The 23,343-nt window shown below is 43.7% G+C and overlaps 1 protein-coding gene across 2 annotated transcripts in view; it reads right to left on the reverse strand.

The window, feature by feature from the left end:
• Positions 1–23,134, reverse strand: part of CD44 (CD44 molecule (IN blood group)) — an 86,916-nt gene extending 63,782 nt beyond the window's left edge. Inside the window, exon 1 of one of the 2 annotated variants that reach the window (XM_089677356.1) lies at positions 22,844–23,134. In XM_089677356.1, coding sequence (XP_089533482.1) covers positions 22,844–22,913 — 70 coding nt within the window. In that variant the 5' untranslated portion in view covers positions 22,914–23,134. The remainder of the gene's footprint in view (positions 1–22,843) is intronic. The other variant, XM_089677355.1, reaches the window with a different exon arrangement.
• Between the last annotated feature and the right edge of the window lie 209 nt (positions 23,135–23,343).

A 23,343-nucleotide genomic window follows, 5' to 3' on the forward strand; every position in this document is an offset into this window, starting at 1 on the left:
ATAGCCTAAGTAAAGGTAAGGCAGTGAGGAGGGAGTTGCAGTATGGAGGTGGGAGAAGACCAGGGAGTGAGTTAGAAGCTTTGTTGTGTCATTGGTTAGGAAGGGGCGGATCTTGGAGATGTTGCAGAGGTTGAGGTGGCAAGCTTTGGACAGTGATTGAATGTGGGGCCAAAAAAATAGTTCAGAGTCAAGGATTAGCCGTTGATTTTGGATAGATTGATTTTCAGGAAGTGGTGTGACATCCAGGCTGATATGTCTGTTAGTAGATTAGTGATACATGAGACTGATGGATTGAGCTGAGGGGTAGAGAGATAGATTTGGGGGTCATCAGCATAGAAATGGTATTGAAAGCCACGAGAGGCAATCAACTGACCCAGGGGAGAGGTGTAGATTGAGAATAGGAGAGGTCCTAGAACAGAGCCTTAGGGAACACCAAAGGAGAAAAGAAGAGAAGAGGAGGCAGTGAGATTGCAATTGACACTGAAGGTGCGGTGGGATAGGTAGGATGAGAACCAGCTAAGAGTACAGTCACGAAGACCAATGGAGTGGAGTTTTTTTAGTAGGAGGGAGTGGTCCACTGTTTCAAAGCCAGCACTAAGGTCAAGGAGTAAGAGTACAGAATAGTGTCCATTGGTTTTAGCCATTAGTAAATCATTTATGAGCTTAAGGAGAGCAGTTTCCATGGAGTGTTGAGGGCAAAATCCAGACTGAAGAGGATCAAGGGTTGCTCTCAGTTGGTTGTAGACCAGGCATTCAAGGAGTTTGGAGGAAAAGGGGAGTAAGGTAATGGGTCCTAGGTTGTTAAGATTGGTGTGGTCTAGTGAGGGCTTTTTAGGTATGGGGGTGACTGGTGCATGTTTTAGAGATTTAGGGAAGATGCTGGAAGAGAGGGAGAGACTGAAATTGTGAATTAGAGAGTGTAGGACAGAGCCAGAGGGTGACCATACCATTTGTAATGGAACAGGGTTCAGGGGGCAGGTGGTTAGGGTGGGCTTTATAAAAAGGTTTAGCAACCTTGTCTATAGTAATGGGGCTGAATGCGGGAAGTAGTGATTGTACCTGTGGACATGGAGTGTTAGGTGGGAAAGGTATCTGTGCTTCATGGATCTCCTCATGAACTGTATCAATCTTCTTTTTCAAGTGATTGGCAATCTCATGGGTAGTAAATGAGTTAGTGCATGGAGGCAGTGGAGGGTGAAGAAGAGAGCTGAAGGTAGAGAAGAGTTGACAGGTACTGGATGAGAAGGTGTTAATGAGAGTGATGAAAAGGGTCTACTTGGCAGTGATGAGGCAGGAATAGTATTTCTGGAGGGCAGATTTATATAAGCTGAAGTCTTTCTGAGACTTAGTCTTACGTCATGGGTGCTCAAGAGTGTAGGTACATTTTTTTTAGACTTTTAGGGGTTTATTTACTAAAGCTGGAGAGTCCAAAATCAGACTCCCTTCTGCATAGAAACCAATCAGCTTCCAGGTTTCATTGCCAAAGCTTCACTGAACAAGCTGAGGTTAGAAGCTGATTGGTTTCTATGCAGAAGGGAGTCTGATTTTGGACTCTCCAGCTTTAGTAAATAAACCCCCCAGTGTCTTAAGCTTGCCAAGATTGTAGGGGTCAGGGTCTGATTGTGTGTGCAGTGAGGTGGGAAGCTTGTCTAAGGAGGATGACAGTGAGCTGATGTAGACAGAAGTGGCTAAACTGGGGCAGGACAGGGATGAGATTTTATCATGGAGTTGGTCAGTAGCAGAATAGAGAAGAGTAGGTTTGAGGTTGTGAAGGTTTCTACAGGTAGCTGTTAGGTGGTTGGAGGGAGAGGAGGTGGAAAACAGGGAGAGAGTGAAACTAATAAAGTGGTGATCAGAGAGTGGGAGTGGATTGTTGGAGAGGTTGCATGGAGAGCATAGATAGGAGAATACAAGGTCAAGGGTGTTGCCATTGCAGTGAGTAGAAGCCTGAATCCATTCGTTAAGGTCAAAAGAGGAGGCTAGATTAAGAATTTAGAAGTAGCAGGAGTGTTGGCATTAATAGGAATGTTAAAGTCACCGAGAATGATTGTGGTGATTTCAGAAGAGAGAAAGTAGGGTGGTCAGAAGAGAAGTCATAAAGGATGGTTGACACCAGTCTAGGGGTCGGTAGATCACAGCAGTTCTTAGAGCAATTAAAGAAAATAGACAGATACAATGTGCCTCAAAAGAGGAGAGTACCAGAGAGGGAGGTGAATGAAGTACCTGATAGGTGTTCAGCTGGGCTAGGAGGATTCCTCCTCTACCTCCATTGTGTCTACTGGGCCTGGGGGAGTAAGTACAGAGAAGGCCACCGTGGGAGAGAGAAGCAGGGAAAGCAGTGTCAGATTCATGAACCCAGGTTTCAGCAATGGCAAGGAGGTTAAAGGAATTTGTGATAAAAATGCTCCCTTGTAGAGGAGTAGCAAAAAAGAAATACTGGAAAAAGCTGTTTTATTTGTCCAATCCTTTACGTCATACTGTATATCCCACAGTCTCTTCTTCTCCCCCCCCCCCTTTAGCTTCAGAAGCAGTGCTCAAGGGTGTAAACATGCTGCAACCATGATGCTTTGCCCGTCACTTTTTGCAAGCGAGGTGCTTGTCAAATGCACCCCATTCAGGTGAATGGGGACCCCTGCAAGTGCCCTGCAAACACACTGCAACAGTGGACTAAACAAGAAAAACAGTACCGCTCAAATATCCCATATAATGAACCTGCTGGCTGGTCCTACTGTTTGCTGGTGTCAGTCAGGACACCAGACCAATAGAAAATGGTACCCATCCACACTCAAAAGCTAAGCACCTCAGAGATGTACAATTGATGAGAAAGGGCTTCAACTCAGCTCCCATTCATGGAAGAACCCACCAAAGTGTTTCACCCTTATGGGGCTTCATCGTAGATGGGATTCTTCCATGGCCAGAGAACCGAGCTGAAGCTAGTTCTCCTCAATTGCACATGCTGAGGTTATGAGCGTGAATGGGAGCTATTTTTTGTGGTTTGGATGGAGTTAGAAACACCCTGCAACCTTGTTCAATAAATGCAGTTGAGGTGCGCTAGTGCGGGCTTGAAAGAGTTAATGTGATGTGAGGCAAACACGTCATACTTACATGTTCTGTGCAGTGGTCAATTCTCCTCTTCTCAGATTCCCCGCCAGTGCTCCTGGCCCCTCCATACTGCCGAGTGCCCCCAGAGCAAGCAGCTTGCTATAGAGGAACCTGAGCAGGCTCACTCCCGAGCCACGCCCCCCATCTCTCCTTATTGGCTCAACACTGGCTTTGATTGACCGTAGTGGAAGCCAATGGCTCCAACTGCTATCTCAGCCAATGAGAAGAGAGAGACCCAGGGGAGTCAGTGCTCTTATGCACATTGCTGGATCGAGAGGAGGCTCAGGAAAGTATTCGCTCCCGAGCCACGCCCCCATCTCTCCTTATTGGCTCACCACTGGCTCTGATGGACAGTAGTGGGAGTCAATGGCTCCAACTGCTATCTCAGCCAATGAGAAGGGAGAGACCCAGGGGAGTCGGTGCTCTTATGCACATCGCTGTATCGAGAGGAGGCTCAGGAAAGTATTAGGATGGCTGGGGCTACACTTAGAAGGTTTTTTACCATCGTGCATGAAGGTAAAGAACCTTAAGACTTTACAACCACTTTAAAGCAGATGGTGAGGAGGCGATACAATGCCTCCTTACTGCCTGTCAAACTCTCTGAAGAGTGATCTACATTAGGATCAGTCTTCAGAGACCAACACTAGTGTGAATAAGCCCTTACTTAACCAGCTCAATCCGGCACTCATCAGTATTCACACCCCAGTGACAATGGCCTAGTTTAGACGCCAATGGATGTGACACTAAGAATAAAGGGCCACTTTATAGCTGGGCTGTGCCTATGTAACAGCTCATCTTCCTGGGACTGGAATGCAACACTTATTGGAATCCCAGACACCGAGATCAAACACCGACATCTAAGGGACACAGACGGATTTCATTATATAATACAGAGGATGAAACAACGCGTTCAACACTTGCATGTGGTTAAGCCAGTTCTTTCACATGTTCCCACTGGTTATACAACACAGTTTATCATCAAGGATTACGGATGTCTGAAATACTCCCTCCCTTTAAAAAAAAAAACCTATTAATCTCTTCCATTAATTGGAATGGGTCAGCCATGGGGAGCATTCGCTGCGTTGTTGTGCAGATGTTTCTATTGTCTCTGTAATTTCCAGAGATAAAAGATAAAAAATATGGCTGTGAAACAGTACGGGCATGTTCACACTTGAGTCCTGCGGATTTCTCTCATTAGAAAACGCAGATCTCTGCAGGGGCACGGCTTTCCTATGTGCCCTGTTCACACTTGAACACAGTCGTCAGGTGAGCTGTAGTGCAGCACAGAAACTTGCAACATGTCTACAGTTTTCCATCTAGCACAGCAGCTCCATTTCTAGCTTCAGTGCATAGAAATTATTGAAATCTCATAACGTGACATTTCAAAAAAATTTAAAAAGTAAACAGTGATCAGAACAAGCACACAGTCTTCAGGTGAGCTGCAGTGTGGTTCAGAAACTTGCAGCATGTTGACAGTTTTCCACCCAGCACCGCAGCTCACCCACAGCTCCATTTCTAGCTGCAGTGCATAGAAATTATTGGAATGTCATAATGTAACATTTCAATAAAGTTAAAAAAAAAAAGGAAACAGTGGCCAGAATAGACACACTTTAGTTTTCCATTCAGCAACGCAGCTCCATTTCCAGCTGCAGTGCATAGAAATTATTGAAATGTCATAATGTGACATTTCAAAAAAGTTTAAAAAAGTAAACAGTAGTCAGAACAAGCACGTAGTCTTCAGGTGAACTGCAGTGTGGTTCAGAAACTTGCAACATGTCTACAGTTTTCCACCCAGCATCGCAGCTCCCCCACAGCTCCATTTCTAGCTGCAGTGCATAGAAATTATTGGAATGTCATAATGTGACATTTCAATAAAGTTTAAAAACATAAACAGTGGTCAGAACAAGCACACAGTCTTCAGGTGAGCTGCAGTGTGGTTCAGAAACTTGCAACATGTCTACAGTTTTCCACCCAGCATCGCAGCTCCCCCACAGCTCCATTTCTAGCTGCAGTGCATAGAAATTATTGGAATGTCATAATGTGACATTTCAATAAAGTTTAAAAACATAAACAGTAGTCAGAACAAGCACACAGTCTTCAGGTGAGCTGCAGTGTGGTTCAGAAACTGGCAACATGTCTACAGTTTTCCACCCAGCACCGCAGCTCCCCCACAGCTCCATTTCTAGCTGCAGTGCATAGAAATGATTGAAATGTTATAATGTGACATTTCAATAAAATTAATTAAAAAAAAGGAAACAGTGGCAAGAATAGACACACTTTAGTTTTCCATTCAGCACCACAGCTCACCCGTAGCTCCGTTTCTAGCTGCAGTGCATAGAAATTATCGAAATGTCATAATTTGAAATTTCAAAAAAGTTTAAAAAAGTAAACAGTGGTCAGAACAAGTATGCAGTCTTCAGGTGAACTGCAGTGTGGTTCAGAAACTTGCAACATGTCTACAGTCTTCCACCCAGTACCGCAGCTCACCCGCAGCTCCATTTCTAGCTGCAGTGCATAGAAATTATTGGAATGTCATAATGTAACATTTCAATAAAGTTAAAAAAAAAAGGAAACAGTGATCAGAACGAAAACACATTCTTCAGGTGAGCTGCAGTGTGATAGAGAAACTTGAAATATACCTGCTGTTTTCTGCCAGGCACTGCAGCTCACCTGCAGCTCCGTTTCTAGTGGCAGTGCATAGAAATTTTTGAAATGTCACAAAGGGGTTTATTTACCAAAACCAGAGAGGGCAAAATCTGGTGAAACCAATCAGCTTCCAGGTGTATTCGCCAAACTAAAAGGAGAAGTACAGCCAAAGCTCTTTTGGCTGTACGTCTCCTGGCAGAAGCCCGCTGTTGACTGACATCACTCAGCCGGTCCAGGCTGGGGGAAAATCCCGACTTTAAAGTTGGGATCCACCCCAGAATCTGCAGCGGCACCTGGCTCAGCCTCTCAGCGAGCTGCTGAGATCCTAAGCCAGCCGCTTCCTCCCCCTCCACAGCCCAGCGCTCCAGTAAGCGTGGGGGGGCCATATGAGACAGCGTTCACCGCTCTCTGCTCAGAGCGGCTGTGAGAACTCAGTGGTCAGCGGTCATGGGATCACTGAGTTCTCACACTTGGCGGGGGACCGATGCAGCATACCTCTCTTTTAATTGAACAAGCTGAAATTAGAAGCGGATTGGCTGCCATACACAGCTGCACCAGATGTTGAGTGCTCCAGTTTTAGTAAATCTCCCCCAATATGACATTTCAATAAAGTTAAAAAAGCAAACAGACACTTCCTGCATGGTAAAACATAACGATTTACCTTGGGAAAACCAGCCCTTATAATGATCGCTGTCTACCTGCTAAATATTTTCAATTTCTGTGCTGCCAGTCCTGAAGAAGAGCAGAACTGCCACAGATATTAGATAGCAATCATAAGATCCATCCACAATGCACTACTACAGTAATGGTGAACGCACCCACACTGCTAAGTGCTATGGAATGCTGCAAAAAAAAAAAAAAGAGGCCAAAAAAAGAGCATTGCAACACCGATCAATGCATTGCATGTGGAATGCCCAGGCCCCTGCAGACTATTCCTCCAGCCCCAGGTCCATATGGAAGTACACACCTACCATAATGGAGCTGGAGGAAGTATTCAATGGACTACAACTATGAGTGTCTCTGCTATGGTGGTGGATGAAACTTGCAGTTTTCCATTCATAGATCCTGTAAATTAACCATTCACAAAAATATAAAGAATTTTGGGGGGAGGAAAACCCCATTATTCAAGTAAGAGGAGGCAGGAATGGCACCATGTTACCCATGGGTATAACATGAAACATTGTATGAAAGACGGACATAGCTTTTAACTTGCTCCCCCAGGCCATTCAAAATGAATGGGTAGCTTAACACAACACACCTGTAGGCAGGTTGCCCGCCATTAGTAGCTAGGTGTTGCCCTAGCCAGGATGGATGGGGTTAATTTTGTGCTGTTACTTGCCTGTCTGGCTATTGCAGGTTTTCTGGGCCTGACCTACTGGTCTTGTGTGGATATATATAAGAACAGGGGGTCATGTGGAGAGCAGGATAGAAGAGAGAGGGTCCTACGTCTGCATCCAGTTGATCACCGAGTCCGGAAGCCATCACAAAGTAGGGGGACTGCTGGGACCTGTAGTCCATCCTGAAGACACCTGCCACTGGGGAATTACCTAAATGGACTGTGCCAAGAATGGACACTTAGAAAAGGTGCAAATACCAAGCGCAATAAGGTTCCAGGGGATATGTAGATAACCACAGTATGGGCAGCTCCAATAACTCATCTGACCAGCAATGAGACATGACCACAAAACAACAAATAAAGGAGCGCTCCCAACCCTGTGAAAGAGAGTCACAAGCCCAGGAACAGTTAAAATTGAAATTCACTTTAATGTTGGGTTAAAAAGCATGACATGTAGGAGTGCCCAGATTGATTCATCACCAAATCAGTGGAGAGGAGAAACACATATTCCCAGAAGCTGGAGGATGATGCATGATCCTGGACCCAACAGTAGGTTGCTCAGCCCAGGAGCCTCAGGACAGTGGAATGGGTGTGTGGATGGCAGCCACTGGGAGCACTAAGATGGCGCGTCCACGGAAGTCACGTGTCCCAGATCCGGTTGTTATGTCATACACCTGGTGGGAGACTGCCTGAACAAGGGCTGTTGAGGGCAAACTGGAAGCCTAGGGGAGCACTAAAACCATGTCAAACCAAAGGAGAGAAGCCGGTCGTCATGATAACATGTTTCGGGGACTTGTCCCTTCCTCAGATCATGCATGATCAATGTTCAATAATGGCATCCCACACACAGGTGGCTGCTGGGTAATCCATCTTAGCAAAATTTCTGTAATCGGCCTGGAGCAGGAGGAGGGAGGGTGTGTCTGTTTCAAGCTGTGTCCGGGGTTATTGACAGTGTCAGATGCTGATAATGCATGGTCTTCAGTTCCTCCACTCTTGGCTTGTGCAGACTTTGTTGGAGGAGGAAATGATTTGGATTACTGGCCACCTTTCCCTTGCTGATGGTGACCTGAAGTGCATATCTGGGACTGCACTCTTGACCTAGTGCAAAGTAAGCTCCGGTGTTAATAAACCATTCCCCTTTAAGCCCCTCCCACCATTAGTATAATTTGGCCACACCAAATATTTGCCATGGTGTGCTTCACATGCGGCTATTATCCCCACGCCTGTTCTCCCCTGTCCCACCTCAAAAAAAAGTGGGTGTAGTCAGTAGGGTGTCCCCAGATTTTTATTTAAACCTTACTTTAAACCAATATGGCCGACTTCATACAGAAGCAGCTGAATACTAGATATAAGGTGATGATGTCACCACCATTGAAACAATTTTTTTTAAAGCCAGCATGTAAGTATTGTCCACCTCTACCTCTATTGGCCTCTATGAATATGCCCAGTCACGGTGAATGGTGTCAGAGGGGCACGGCATAGGGCAGGAACTCTGTCTGAAGACAATTACATCGATTAAACTTCATTGAGCGACTTCATGGAGTGTATCTTTGTTTCTTTTTTGCTTTTGCTCTACTTGCTGAGCAGGATAAACTCTTAAAAACTGGTACCCAGTGTGGAGGGGGCCCTGAGGAGCACTTCCAGGACTTAGAGCAGTGCAGTTCGTCTTTGCTTTCTTACTCTATGTATTGTCCACGTTTGCACAGATTTTGGAATGTACCGCCTTTGGTATTTGTGTACTCTACCAGTTGGATCCTAGGTGACAAGTTCTCCTTCAAAGCATATCTTTTTGAAAATACAATTTAATGTGACATCATCTCATTTGCTTGTTCTTGGCCTGCTGGAGCTGAATTTACAGAAAATTCCCCATTATGAATAGAATTAATTGTCCGTATCGGTAAACAAGAAGTCCCTTTTATGGTTTCATTCTACATGCCCTAAAGGGAGAAAAATCAATCCCAGCTTGTGTTTGTTAATTATGTTTTACCTAAGCTGTTTTATTTAACCCCGTTAATTATTGAGGTGTTAACAGACAGGAGACACAAAAGTATAAATCATTACATACATAGCAGCATAGTCATACTCCCAACCACCCCAGCACTGCGAGAGGCTTCAACCTCGGCTGACAGCAGTCGTATGTGGTAAACCCCAGGAACAGGCCACACTTACCAAATGCCTGTTCACTCGTAAAATATCCAGGTCAACGTACAGTCAAATGGGTCACAAACTAGGCCGCAGTAAGGGAGTCATCAGCCACAGGGAAGACAGAGGTGTGTATGGATTGGATTGGGGCCACAATTCGGACCTGTAGCCTGTAGTCTTTAGCATCTACAGATTTTTCAGTGTTACTCTCAATTTTGCTGATGTTACTTCTGACAACATCATCGTCATCTGCAAGTTTTTTCCAGTTACATATAACACTGCTAACCTAAAGGTTTAAAGCTAACCTCCATGGAAGACTTAGTAAAACTGCAGTTACGGTCCGAAGTCGCAACCATGTCTACTGAGCTAGTTACACCCCCAAACAAGAGCACTCCAGTTGCACAAGATATGAGATTAGGTTAGGCCAAAGATTGAGAGTTAAGCCAGCCATACATTGATCAAAGTTCGGCATCTTCAGCAGGGAACAGACTAATTTTGATCCACGTATGGGCATTCACCGATCAACTTATGTACAATCGCCCAGCTCTTAAATTTCCGCTTGATCATCGCTACTGGTTATAGAATGGATCAGTGTATTCTGGCAGCGGGGCTGTCGGAATAAAAAGGCTCAGTGGGGAAGAAATTACTTGATTCCCCCATCCACACATTTGAGGTGGTTGGGGGAATCAAGTCATTTTTTTTGCTCAACCTGCTAGTTGAAGGGAAAAAAAGTGAATCATCCATGGGCTGGCTTAGGTATAGCGTTAGGTTGATGTTCTGGACAGACATTAATGGTCAGGTGTAGGTCTTAAATTGTGATTGTTTATTAGACTGCAGTTAAGGGTTAGATGTAGAAAATTAGGATTAGGTACTGTATTAGGGGTCCGAGTTAGACTTAGGTGTAGAAGTTAGGATGCGGTTCTGTATTAGGGACTGATGTTAGGGGTTAAATGTAGGGGTAAAGTTGAGGTTCTGTATAGGTGTTAGATTGGGTGCAAGGGTGAGGTTGAGGTCCTGTATTCAGGGCAGAGATTAAGGGTTAGATGTAGAAATTAGGATTAGGTACTGTATTAGGGGTTCGAGTTAGGGTTAGATGTAGAAGTTAGGATGAGGTTTTTTTTAAGGAAGAGGTGCTGTATTAGGGGCTGATGTAAGGGATTAAATCAGGGGCTTATTTATCACAAGGCAAACAAGGCATTTGCCTAGGGTGGCATTTTTCAGAGGGTCAGCACCACCCCCTGGAAGAAGTGACACTTGCGGTACAGGGACCTGGTGGGATCTGAGAGAGGCTGCAAGCTGCTTGATGGTGCATGGAGAGCCCAGCTCTTGTTCCCAGGGATATCCGAAACTGTGATGGTGAGTGTCTTTCTCGCTCTCTCCAGGAAGGGGGGGTTGTATGTTAATGGAAGGCTCTCTCGGGTGGGGGGTCAGGGTGTTGTTGGTCAATGTTAGTCTCTCTCCAGGGGAAGGAGGGGGTTGGTGTCAGGCTCTCTCCCCTGGGGGAGGGGGGCCTCCAATTTTTTTGTTGCCTAGGGCAGCACAAAACCAAAATACACCACTGGGTTAACGTAGGGGTAATGTTGCGGTTCTGTATAGGTGTTGAGGTTAAAGATTGGGTGCAAGGGTTAGGCTGAGATCCTGGACTAGGTTAGGATGAGGTTAGGAGTTAAGTGTAGGGGTGAAGATGAGGTTATGTATAGGTGTTGAGGTTAAAGGTTAGGTGCAGAGGTTAGATTGAGGTTCTGAATTAGGGGTGGAAGTTAAGTGTTAGATTAGGGGTTACGTTGAGATCCTGTACTGGGGATTAGATTGAGTTTAAAGGGTTACTTGTAGAAATTAGGTTGAGGTTCTGTATTAAAGATTAAGATTAATGGTTAGGTGTAGAGGGTAGGGTGAGGTTCTGTATTAGGGCTGAGGTTAGGGGTTATGATGAGGTTCTGTATAGGTTTTTTATTTAAAAGAAAAAAACAAACATGTTATACTCACCTGCTCTGTGCAATGGTTTTGCACAGAGCAGCGTCAATCCTCCACTTCTCATGTCCCCGGCTCCTTCCCCCTGAGCAGTGCCCCCATAGCAAGCCGCCCGCTATGGGGGCACTGGTGCATACTCGCTCCAGAGCCCCACTCTGTGTCCATAAAACACAGCAAAGCGTGGCTTTGCCCCACCTCCCATTCCCCCATCACAGACTATGATTGACAACTACAGGAGCTGTGTCTCAGCCAATGAGGAGGGAAAGACCCAGGGCTCCTGTGACCATCGCTGGACAGAGATTAGGCTCAAGTGAATATTGGGGGGGCTACACACTGAAGTTTTTTATACTTCCATGCATAGAATGCATGAAGATAAAAAAAACTTTCAGCCTTTAGAACCACTTTAAAGATTAGGTGCAGGGGTTTGGTTGAGGTTCCGTATTAGAGGTGGAGGTTAAGGGTTTGGTGTAGGGGTTACATTGAGATCCTGTATTAGGGATTTGGTTGGGGTTAAAGGGTTGGGTGTAGAAATTCGGTTTAGGTTCTGTATTAGAGCTTGAAGTTATAGTTCAACTAAAGGCTTCGGTATGACAAATCCAGTTACTATGTGATGCACAAGCCCTATAAACTAACAAAAACTTACTATACCTGCCCTGACTGAGCCATATCATCCTTCATTTGTGTCTCACATGTTTCCCCTCCCAGACATTGCAGCTCACGGTGGGAGGGGTTCAACAACAGAGGCAGTGCTGTCAATCCAGAACACAGTGGGCTGGACTAGGCATGGTCAGAGGCTGATTGACAAGCTACAGGCTTGTGACTCAGCAGTGGGAATGCTTATAACCAAGCCCCCTAACATCTTCACATCCCACTGTAGTGCAAGCAGGCACAGCCTACATGAGAGTGGCAACTCTGCTCTGAATTCAGGAGCAGTGCAGCATCGTTGCCACCCCATAAAAGACAATTGCATTAGGTGGCAGATTCAGCAGATATCTGTGGGGGCACTAAGAAAAAAACTGCAAGTGCAGATTCACATATTTTTTATTTAATGGGAGGCCATAGTTCTACTTTAAGGGTTTAAATTGACTGAGGTCCTGTATTAGGCGTTAGGTTAAGGTTAACAGTTAGGATGAGGTTCTGTATTAGGGATAGGGTTAAGGGTTAAGTGTATTAAAGCAGAACTCCAAGCAAAAACATATATTTACACCTCCTTGTTGCTGATTTCCTACCTTCACTGAATATGTCATCCATCTTCTGGTTCACTCAGCAGTTGCTCAGAAATAGCCTATTCATTTTCAAATCATACTGTTAATTCTCTTTGGTTTCCTATTTGTAAGACCGGTGGCTACTCTGCATCCTATTCCTCCAGTCACTGGTCTTGGCACATCCCTTCTGTAGTTCTTTCTCCAGAAAACAGTGATGTCATTCTGCCCCAGTGAGTGGTGGGCAGACCGAGACTCTCACACACATTCAGCATGTACAGGCCTAGTGTATCCACCCATGTTCCCTGCAGTTGATGGGAACTGTAGTTTCCTTTTACTGCGGAGAGAGAGAGGAGAGGATATGATGTAATCCTGGCTTTAACGCCTCCTCTTTGGCAGAGCAGATGCTGTTTTCTTTTGAATTACAGAGATGAGGTCATGAAAATTTAGTTAGACTTTTCCCCTAAATGGTAATGAATTTCACAAATGTATTAGCTGTTTAGTGTTTTGTGTAGGGGAATGTACTAATGGGTGATTTTTTTTGCCTCTCCCAGAATTCTTATTTAAGGTTCTTTACTAGGTTTTAGTTTACGGTTAAGGGTTAGGTGTTGGGGTTAGGTTTAGGTTGAAATGAGATCGAGGTTTAGTGTTTGGAAATGGGTTGAGGTTTATTTAATAAGTATTAGTTATTTGGTGTAATACATCGATTTTCTGATCATCATTTATGTCATTAGCATTCGTTTGAAATATGGTGGGAATGAAAACTCACTCATGTACAAAAACACTTGCTAAGAACATAATCTAACAAATTCAACGCCAGTACTTCCAACCTAAAACAACATACCACTATAGGTATTCTTAGCGTAAGCACTCACAAACAGCCTATTACATAGTTTTGGAAATCTAAAAGAGATCTTACAAAGCTTGTATAGTGTATGGCTAGCTTTAAACTGACCATATACCATACAACTTGATAGTACAATAGAGACAGGAGGTCTAATTAATATGGCCAAGTCCATCAGTGATTTTTCTTATGACTACTTTTTCTTATGTAACGGCACTAGGCTTTTCAGTTTACTCTGGGTTCTGGAGTTCCTGGATTGGGTTCTGGAGTTCCTGGATTGGGTTCTGGAGTTCGGAGGCTTCAAAGAGTCTTGGGAGGGATGAAACCTCTAATCCTGTATCCAGCAGGTGTGTAAAGCAAAAGGATGTCTGTAGTTCAGGGCTCAACCCAGGAGATAGGAGGTCCTCTGCCCAGGCTAGAACAAGGGCCAATGCAGTAGGGAGCTGTGAGAGGGCTGAAAGAGCTACAAGAGCTGGGAGTAAGGTACAGAGGTTACGCAAGAGCACAATGGTGCTGTGAGTTGGTCTGTGGGACCAGCCAAAGGAGGTGTGAGCAACGGCACTGCAAGAGAGAGCCAGGAGGTCTAATGTGATTTATCTTTGAGTGAGAAATGATGGTGGAAACCCAAGCAAAGACAGCCATTGTTTTCTTGAACTTTTACTTCCTTTTTAAATAAAAGTAGGCCAACAAGCCCTAAAACAAGACTCCCTGGCTGCTGTGAACTCATTGATGAGCACTACAGCTTGAGAAGAACCCCCAAACACACATATCACCCTTTATACTGGTTTTACAAAATAACAAATGCAATCATTCCAATAATTGGATAAAAGGTTTAGTGTATTCTAGCAACTTTGGTACTTAAATAAACGTTTTTTTGAAAGTCCATACCTCTAACTTAAAAGTATAGGCAGAGGAATTTGGTTTCCAATGAGGAGCTATGCTTTGACTTCAGCTTCTATATACTAAGTCATGCTAGTCTCCAGCGCCTGGTTGTAATTCGTTCCCATTACTGTAATTATTTTGGCTCACCCCCCCCTTCCTCAGTCATGAGAAGACACACACGCGTTTCGCAGGCTTGTCCTTGCCATGTGCTCCATCTCCCAGGGAGCCGATAGAGGGGAACGCCATGGGCTGAAGGCAGTGTAACTGATTCCTGAAATACACCTCAAGGCATGCGGCATGACAAAGGGGCTCTGTTCCAGCCAAACCTCCCCAGTCCCCGGCCCCAGCAACAGTAGCTGTAGCACATGTGTGCAGACTATATACTGCAACCAGGACTGGATCTATAAACAGAGATCACCGACCCTTAACCCTCATGTTGCTCAGTATTACACAGTACAAGCACTGGAGATGTTAAACTGCCACCCATTACTGTGTATTATACTAATGGCACAAATCACGCACTCTTTAGAAAATTGTACTTTAAAAAATGAAGGGCTGTCATGTTGGAACTCTCCGAAAATTCTAGTCACCTAAGGGCTCTTTCACACCAGCCCCATTGGGCTACATTGGGCATCATTGTCAACAAGCACTGCATTTTATCTATCATCAGTTTAGTCGAGCCACATCGAAGCCAGATCATTTCTGATTGGCTGGTGACTTATTGCACTTTACCGAAAAAACGCGAAGAGTTTTGCATTATTATGTTGCAGCACTGGGGCTCTGGGTTCTATTAAACCAGGGTACTAACTGCATTATGTTTGTATGTTTTCAGGGTTTTTTTAGTTTATGGCTTGCTCCTATTATTTATTTAAGGGGCAACTCCAGCCATAACGTTTTTGTTTATTTAAAAAGAGAATACATGGACAATTGAGATGGCTGCACCATTTGGCCAAAACAATGATACAGAGGGTGGTCAACTTGCATCCAGTGCAACTATTCTCAACCAGGGTTCTGTGGAACCCTGGGGTTCCTCCTGAGGTTGCTAGGGGTTCTTTGAGCTTTGGCTGACTGGCAAGGCACCTGATCTATGTTTTATTGTGAATGGCACCCCAACGCATTGCATAGCACAACACAACACACTGCAGCACACCACAATGCATATATGATGTGGTGTGCTTTTAAAAACGGTCATGTTTCATCTGTTGTGGTGCACTGGCAGCCCATTCATAATAGATGGGTTGACTTATTGTCTCACATGTTAATGCGTGTATATTAACGGACCACAATAGAACACGTAAGTGTGAATGAGCCCCTTAAAGTTCTAACTCTTCCCTACCCAAAACAAGAAAAACGCATTTTGGCTTGAGTTTGACTTTAATGTACAGCACTTTGCAAATGTTCCCACATTATATGTCAGCAATTGGCTATATTAGACTGTAAGCTCATTGTTTCACAGGAAGATGTGCTTCAGAACTTGGATTGTTAGCAGTGATTAGAAGCAGCATTAGACTGTAAGCTCCTGTGGTTCATAGGAAGATGTACTTCAGAACTCAGAAGTAGCATTAGACTGTAAGCTCCTGTGGTTCATAGGAAGATGTGCTTCAGAACTCGGATTATTAGCAGTGATTAGAAGCAGTATTAGACTGTAAGCTCCTGTGGTTCATAGGAAGATGTGCTTCAGAACTCGGATTATTAGCAGTGATTAGAAGCAGTATTAGACTGTAAGCTCCTGTGGTTCATAGGAAGATGTGCTTCAGAACTCGGATTATTAGCAGTGATTAGAAGCAGTATTAGACTGTAAGCTCCTGTGGTTCATAGGAAGATGTGCTTCAGAACTCGGATTATTAGCAGTGATTAGAAGCAGCATTAGACTGTAAGCTCCTGCAGTTCATAGGAAGATGTGCTTCAGAACTCAGAAGTAGCATTAGACTGTAAGCTCCTGTGGTTCATAAGATGATGTGCTTCAGAACTCAGAAGTAGCATTAGACTGTAAGCTCCTGTGGTTCATAGGAAGATGTGCTTCAGAACTCAGAAGTAGCATTAGACTGTAAGCTCCTGTGGTTCATAGGAAGATGTGCTTCAGAACTCGGATTGTTAGCAGCGCTTAGAAGCAGCATTAGACTGTAAGCTCCTGTGGTTCATAGGAAGATGTGAATACTTCTGAACTAAAGCTGTCCATACTCTAGTAGAAACTCATTTGAAGTTTTTGTTTCAAGAACATTCATTTGATTTTCTAATCCTTAGTGGGATCAAATTGACATTAGGTTTTAACCTCGGTGATGAAAAAATTTGAAGGAGCAGGATGGAAAATTTTTAGAACAAATTTCTAACAGTGAATGTGATTTTTGTTTAGGAAGTGAATTCACTCCAAAAGGTCTCTTTCAGGCGAGCAATCAAGGGGTGGTAAAAATCAGTGGCTGAGCCCCCACTTGTCCACTTGAACTGTAAAATTACCACTTATCAAACTCACCCATTGAGTTCAATGGGACCATGCTGCAACCGCATGCAATGCACAGAATTGCGGTACAGTAGTGCAGCATTATAGGGTTAAGTCAGGCAGCGAGGAGGTGATATAACTCCTTCTCACCACATGTCAAATGCCCTCTGAAAAATGTTCTGAATGCCGGTTGCATTTCAGAGGGCACCACACTCCACCATGAGTGTGAAAGAGTCTTAAAAGCAAACAAAATTTTAAAGTAATTTCAAACGACATTTGTCAAGCCATCGAATGTACTGAGAATGTTTGTATTAATGTTGTACAAATGTTCATTCAAAAATCTGTGTATGCCCAGCTCAAGATTTTACCTATAGAAGTTATTGCATCTAGAATATGCAACAATGTATCAATAAACAAAGGAGATAGACAAGTTTGAAAAGCAGAGGGGCCCCCTCTATAGGGACAGACACCCCTTTTTAATCTGCCAGCAGTGAATCAATCACTAACTGCACTCACTGCTATTAATGTCACAGCTAATAAGGCAGATAAGACCCAAATGATGAGTGTGGGGCTCCACATTCCCTGCTTTGTGTTACTTGATTCCAGGCTCCATTTCATTCTCCATTGGACATTTTGTGGCAAAAACATTCTTCAGATTCCACGACTATAAATTCCCATCCTTGATATTTGTAGGGCAGGGCACAGAGGGCGCAGCCCTGGGTCACTCACTCCAAAAGGAAGTCCTTGGTCTATGATTTATGTCGTGTCAACTATAACTCTCCTCTACGTAAAACCTTGCTCATATCTTTTAGTAGATTTATCTTTATAGTCTTATTGTAAGTTTAATATTTTTAAAGTCTAAATGTAGTTATGGGTGAGAGGTACTGAAGTAGATTATCCAAAAATAATCTACATGTTTCCAGCAATAATATCTCCCTGTTGGGGTTCCCAGCCCTGGCAGTCCCCCCATTGCACATCATAGCCATGGAGGCTCCCTCCTCCTGCTACATTTTTTTAAAAATGAAGACTTCAGTGGAATGAGACCTTCTTGCAATGGCCATGATGATGGCAAGGAACTCAGCAATGATGCCCCTAAAAGAGATGCAAGAAGCCAGGGAGCTTCTGTACGTGTTTCCATCAAAAAGATTCCCCTATTGGGGTTCCCGGCCCTGCCATTACCCCCCCCCCCCCCATCATAGCCATGAAATTTCCCTCCTCTTGCTGCATTATTAAAAAAGAAGACCTCCTCATAATGGCTGTGATAATGGACTGGGCAAGACAATCAGCAATGATGCCCCCAGAGGAGATGCAAGAAGCTAAAGGGTAAGTTGATCTTCATGCATCCACAAAAAACTGAAATGCAAGTCATGGACAGACTGGATAAACTCAAGCTGCTTATATGATCTTTTTCATATTATTATTACCAGTATATTATCATATTTCTATACTGAGAATAAGGGAGAAGCACAGGTTCACCATCTTGTGCTTTATCTGAAAAATAGCCATGTAGGCACCTGCCTATAGCACCACTCAATTCATGGAGAAGCATGATTCTTTTATGATACATGCATACATAAATTTATTTTTTAATTGCCCTTTCCTTTATAATATCCACCCATTTCCCTATTGACATCATAGGGACGGGTTACTGGGAAAAAATGCAATAATATTGTGAAAGGGAGGTCAACCCACAGTGGCATGGTTGTCTCTGATGGCTACAGTACAGCTTTGGACGGTATCTGCTAGGTTTTCCTGGGAGGGTCTATGTTTTCCTAGGGGTATCTGCCCTTGTTGCTTTTATTTATATCTGATACAGTAAGGGCAATTGAATCATAAGGACAGCTTATCAAAATCATAATGTTTTGTTATGTAAAATAATTCCAATCACTTGCCAAACCATTAGTGGCATGTGTAGGTGGTCATTAAATCTCCCTAATACCGATCAGGCAAGTATGGTGTGAGCACAAGATAATCGGTAGATTTGGACATATATGTCTACAGCCAATTCTTTTCCTCGTTGGATTATGTTACCAAGCATGGCTTGGGTCGGACGGCCTCAGTGCCACACACATTGCCAGTTTCCATATAAGGCTTTTCTTTACAATGTTTCCCATGGAAGCCACAATATTGGCAAACTATTTAAAGTGGCCACGGGAAATGTCTTTCACGTTGCAGAAGAAACAATGTCTGCCTATTCTCCAAACAATAGCGGAACATCTGCAGCAGTCCTAATTTCTACTTCCCTCCTTCCTCTGTTTTATTTTAATCAGTTTTTTTTTTTTTAAAACAGTCTTACTCTAAAAGTATACCTTTTGTATCACTTGTCCCTCCCTTTTAGATTGTAAGCTCTCGCCAGCTGGGCCCTTCTAGCCCTCTTGCCTCAAATCGATTATAATTGTACTGTTTCCCTTAATTATGTAAAGTGCTGCACAATTCTATACTATAATAATGGAATAATAGAGATTTTCTGGGATATTAACAAATGCTTGTGGTGTCAATGATGATCTCTGAATTGATGAGGCAAAAAACCCAACAGAGGTCAGATCAGCTGCATTAATAGTTACATATGTGTCATATGTGGGCAGCACAGTGGCTAAATGGTTAGCACTTCTGCCTGGCAGTACTAGGCTCATCGGTTCAAATCCCAACCACGGCACCACCTGCCTGGAGTTTGCATGTTCTCCCTGTGCCTGCATGGGTTTCTTCTGGGTACTCCGGTTTCCTCCCACACGCCAAAGACATGCTGGTAGGTTAATTGGCTCCTGTCTAAATTGTCCCTAGTATATGAATGTGAGTTAGGGACCTTAGATTGTACACCCCTTGAGGGTTAGGGACTGATGTGAATGTACAATATATATGGAAAGTGCTGCGTAAATTGATGGCGCTATATAAGGACATGTAATAAATAAATATGTGGATATCATCCGACACAGTCAGGCTTGAATTGACCCAAAAGGACACACTCTCCTTGTACATTACCGTGATAAAAAAGGATTTATTAAAAATGACAAAAATATACTCACAAACCAAGGGTCATGTAAACAGACAAGGAACCAAAAAATAATTGTACTGTTTCCCTTAATTATGTAAAGTGCTGCACAATTCTTTTGTGTTTTCTTCTAGTAGTATCAAGATTCCCTGATCTTTAGAGGGTTGCACCTCAGCAAGTGACAAAAAACGTGTTTCTGTGATGCATGAAGATCTGAGCGCTGGTTTCGCTTTTTCTTGATGTCTTGGATTGACCCAACACAGACTGTAATTATGGGTGATAATATAGCTGCTTATCCTTGAAAGAGTCATGCCAGGACAGGCCACGATCTTCCTACCAGCTGACAGATGGCAGCTACCCATTTGCAGAGAAAATGTGACCCCTTTTGTCCATCTCCCATCCATCAAACAGAGATGTTTGTTAAGGGCACCTGGTCTAGAGGTGGCAATGTCACCTGGCCATGGGTAGAGAACTACTCAACCCTTTTTCTCCATAGTGTACCCTAGTCCACCCTGTTGGTCTTCATGAAATTATGATCCCGTCCATCAATCAGAGATTTTCAGGCATTTTAACAAATGTCACTGACAATCGCTGAACCAATAAACCATACTAAACAGAAGTGAGATCAGCCACACTACTGGCTACATATGTGTCATATTTGGATATCATTAGACACGGTCAGGCTTGGGTTGACCAAGCACAGACTTTAATTAAGGGTGGTAATACAGCTGGCCATCCTCAAATGAATCATGCCGGAACAAGCCTCAATCTTCCTCCCAGCTACCCATGGGCAGAAAAAACTTGAGCCTTTTTTTTCCATAGTAAAAGAAAAGAGTAGAATGTTGTAATTCTACCTTTGTTGCACAAGGTCTTTTTACAATGCTGATCTTGTCCATTGATCCGAGGTGTTCAGTAATGCACCTGGTCTAGAGGTAGTAGGCAATTCTCAAAAAATGGATGTCCGCAGACATGGTCGGGCATTGGCTGACCACACAGACTATAATTATGGGTGATAATATAGCTGGCTATCCTTGAATGAATCATGCCAGGACAAGCTGTGATCTCCCTCCCAGCTGATGGATGGCAACTACCTATGGGCAGACAGGGAATATTTGACCCCTTTTCTCCATAGTAAAGGGAAAGAGTAGAACTTGTTATTCCACCATGTTGTACAAGCTCTTCGTACAAGGATGATCTCATCCATCAAACAGAGGTGCTTGTTAAAGGCACCTGTTTTAGAGGAAGCAGGCAATGGTCAAACAATGGATATCATCAGACACGGTCAGGTTTGAGTTGACCAAACAAAGGCTGTCATTACAAGTGGTAATATAGATGCCTATCCTTGAAGAAGTCATGCCTGGACAAGCTGTGATCCTCCTCTCAGCTGATGGATATCAGCTACCCATGGACAGAGAAAATTTTACACCTTTTCTACATAGTAAAGGGAAAGAGTAGACTTTGTGTAGAACAAGGTCTTCATACAATGAACATCCCATCCATTGATCGGAAGTGCCTGGTCTTAAAATAGCAAGCAATGCTAATTGATATCAGACATGGTCCAGTTTGGGTTGACCAAACACAGGCTGTCTTTATAAGTGGTATCAAAGCTGGCTATCCTTGAATAAGTCATGCCTAGACAAGCCATGATCCTCCTCTCAGCTGACAGATATCAGTTACCCATGGACAGAAAATTTGACCCCTTTTCTCAGCAGTAAAGGGAATGAGTAGAACTTGTTATTCTACCTTGTTGGACAAGGTCTTCATACAATGATGATCCCGTCCATCAATCGGAATTTCTTGTTATTGCACCTAGTCTGGAGGTAGCCAGCAGTGCTAAAACAGTGGATATTATCAGTCATGGTCAGGCTTGGGTTGACCATACGCAGGCTGTAATTACGGGTGGTAATATCTTTGAATGAGTAATGCCGGGACAAGCTGCAATCTTCCTACCAGCTGATGGATGGCAGCTACCCATGGGCAGAGAACATTTGTATTCTCTTCCCCATAGCAAAGGGAGGGAGTGGCTTTTGTTATTCCACCCTGTTGAACAAGGACCATCAATCAGAGGTGCTTGTTAACCTGCCTGATCTGAAGGTGGCAAGCAATGCCTATACTAGTCCTTTATTTGGCCACCCTTAGGACCCATACACACCTATGCAGGGCTATTGCAACCAGTGTAGTAATGCACGTGTGTAAGTGTATATTTTCTTTTTAAAAACACACTAAATAAGGACCAACTGATTAGGAAAGAACAACCTTTGTGTTTTAAATGCATTTCAAGCAGTAAAATCCAACAACTACAGGAAAAGAGACAAGTATGGATCATCACTGACCTTATAAGACAATAAGCAATAAATAAAAACCCCCAGACCTTCCAGCTACCAATCACCATTCCTCTGGCATTGTTCTGCCTGTTAATGAAATGAGACTATGTGTTGTCACTGCTCTTCACACTGCCAAAGTAAACAGAATGCCTCCGAATCCTTTCGGATAGAACAGGGACCGGACTGTCAGGCTGGACCTTCCCCAAGTCTGACACAGCTCCACATACCCATCACAGCTCTGCAATCCTACAATGGAGCTTACATAGGGAACACGTGCGTTCACATGCAACATGCTGCCAGCTGCAGATACTCCCACCTCTGCAGCATACTCAGCATCAGTTGTGCACAATGGAAAATTGAAAAAGTCAGAGAAATATTACCCTAGTTAGCTGATGTAGCACAATTGTGTAAAATGCAAGCGTAAGAATAATAGTGAAATGCCTGACTCATATTACTGGAACTTGTAGTCCCACCTGGAGCTGGAGAAATTAAATCACTGCGAGTCGGAGCTAAGGCTACACAGTTTTGGTCCTGAAAGAGTTTACATACACATGACAAGGTACAAGACACCAAAATGCCTCATGCCGAGAGAATCCCAAAAATGGAATGGTATTGAGTCGAGTTTTGTGCCAATCTCCCGGGAGAATGAACTCCACATCCAATTTCCCATTAGTACCGCCAACAGCTGAAGATAAAAAATAAAGGCACTTTTGTCTCCTCTGATGCCGTCTATATCCTATAAAGTAAATCCCAAACCAAAAAAGCAGCAAAAGACAAAAGAGGTATTGTTGTGGGATCCCTCATTCTTCAGATACTGTCAACTGTTGCTTGAGCAAACTACCTTCTCGAAGAATTGAGGTATACAAAATGCTACGTCTACTTTCTACGAGGATTGCATTTTCTTTTATGAGAATAAAGTGTTCAATCAAAGCTTGAAGTATATGAATGAAATGGATTGAGTCTCTTACCATAATGTGCCTGGGAAACACTGATCCAGCAGCATAATCCAAAACAGACCATCCACAGCAGCTTGGACATTTTGTAGCGCAGAAATTTTGGGGCTCCCACAAGAGGCACAAATAGCAGCCACCGTGCAATTAAAGAGCCTTGTAACTTTGGAAGAGTTATTCTTCTGATTCAAAGGAACTGGAGTTGTGTCATAACTGGGAGGGAGTCAAAGTCACACCCATAGAGAGAGGGAGAGAAAGAGAGAGAGAAGAGAAGTCAGGCTTAGCAGGCAATGAGAACCCAAGTTTTAGTGCCCCATCTGAGCAGGCTATGGTAAAAGCTGGGGAAGGGGTGTCCCTTAGTGGAAACTTGTAGGAGTTCGCATGCACGTAATCCGACACAGGAAGCACCAGGGATTTGCTTCCATTTTTCAAACAAGTAAGAAACATGTCTCCCTTCAAGGGTTAATCCACTGCAGGGGGGGGGAATAAAGAGCTAGGCGACAGGTATGAGACAAAGA

This window comes from Staurois parvus, unplaced genomic scaffold, assembly GCF_062004578.1.
Source record: "Staurois parvus isolate SC_StPar_1 unplaced genomic scaffold, SC_StPar_1.0 ptg000184l, whole genome shotgun sequence".
Taxonomy (NCBI): Eukaryota; Metazoa; Chordata; class Amphibia; order Anura; family Ranidae; genus Staurois; species Staurois parvus.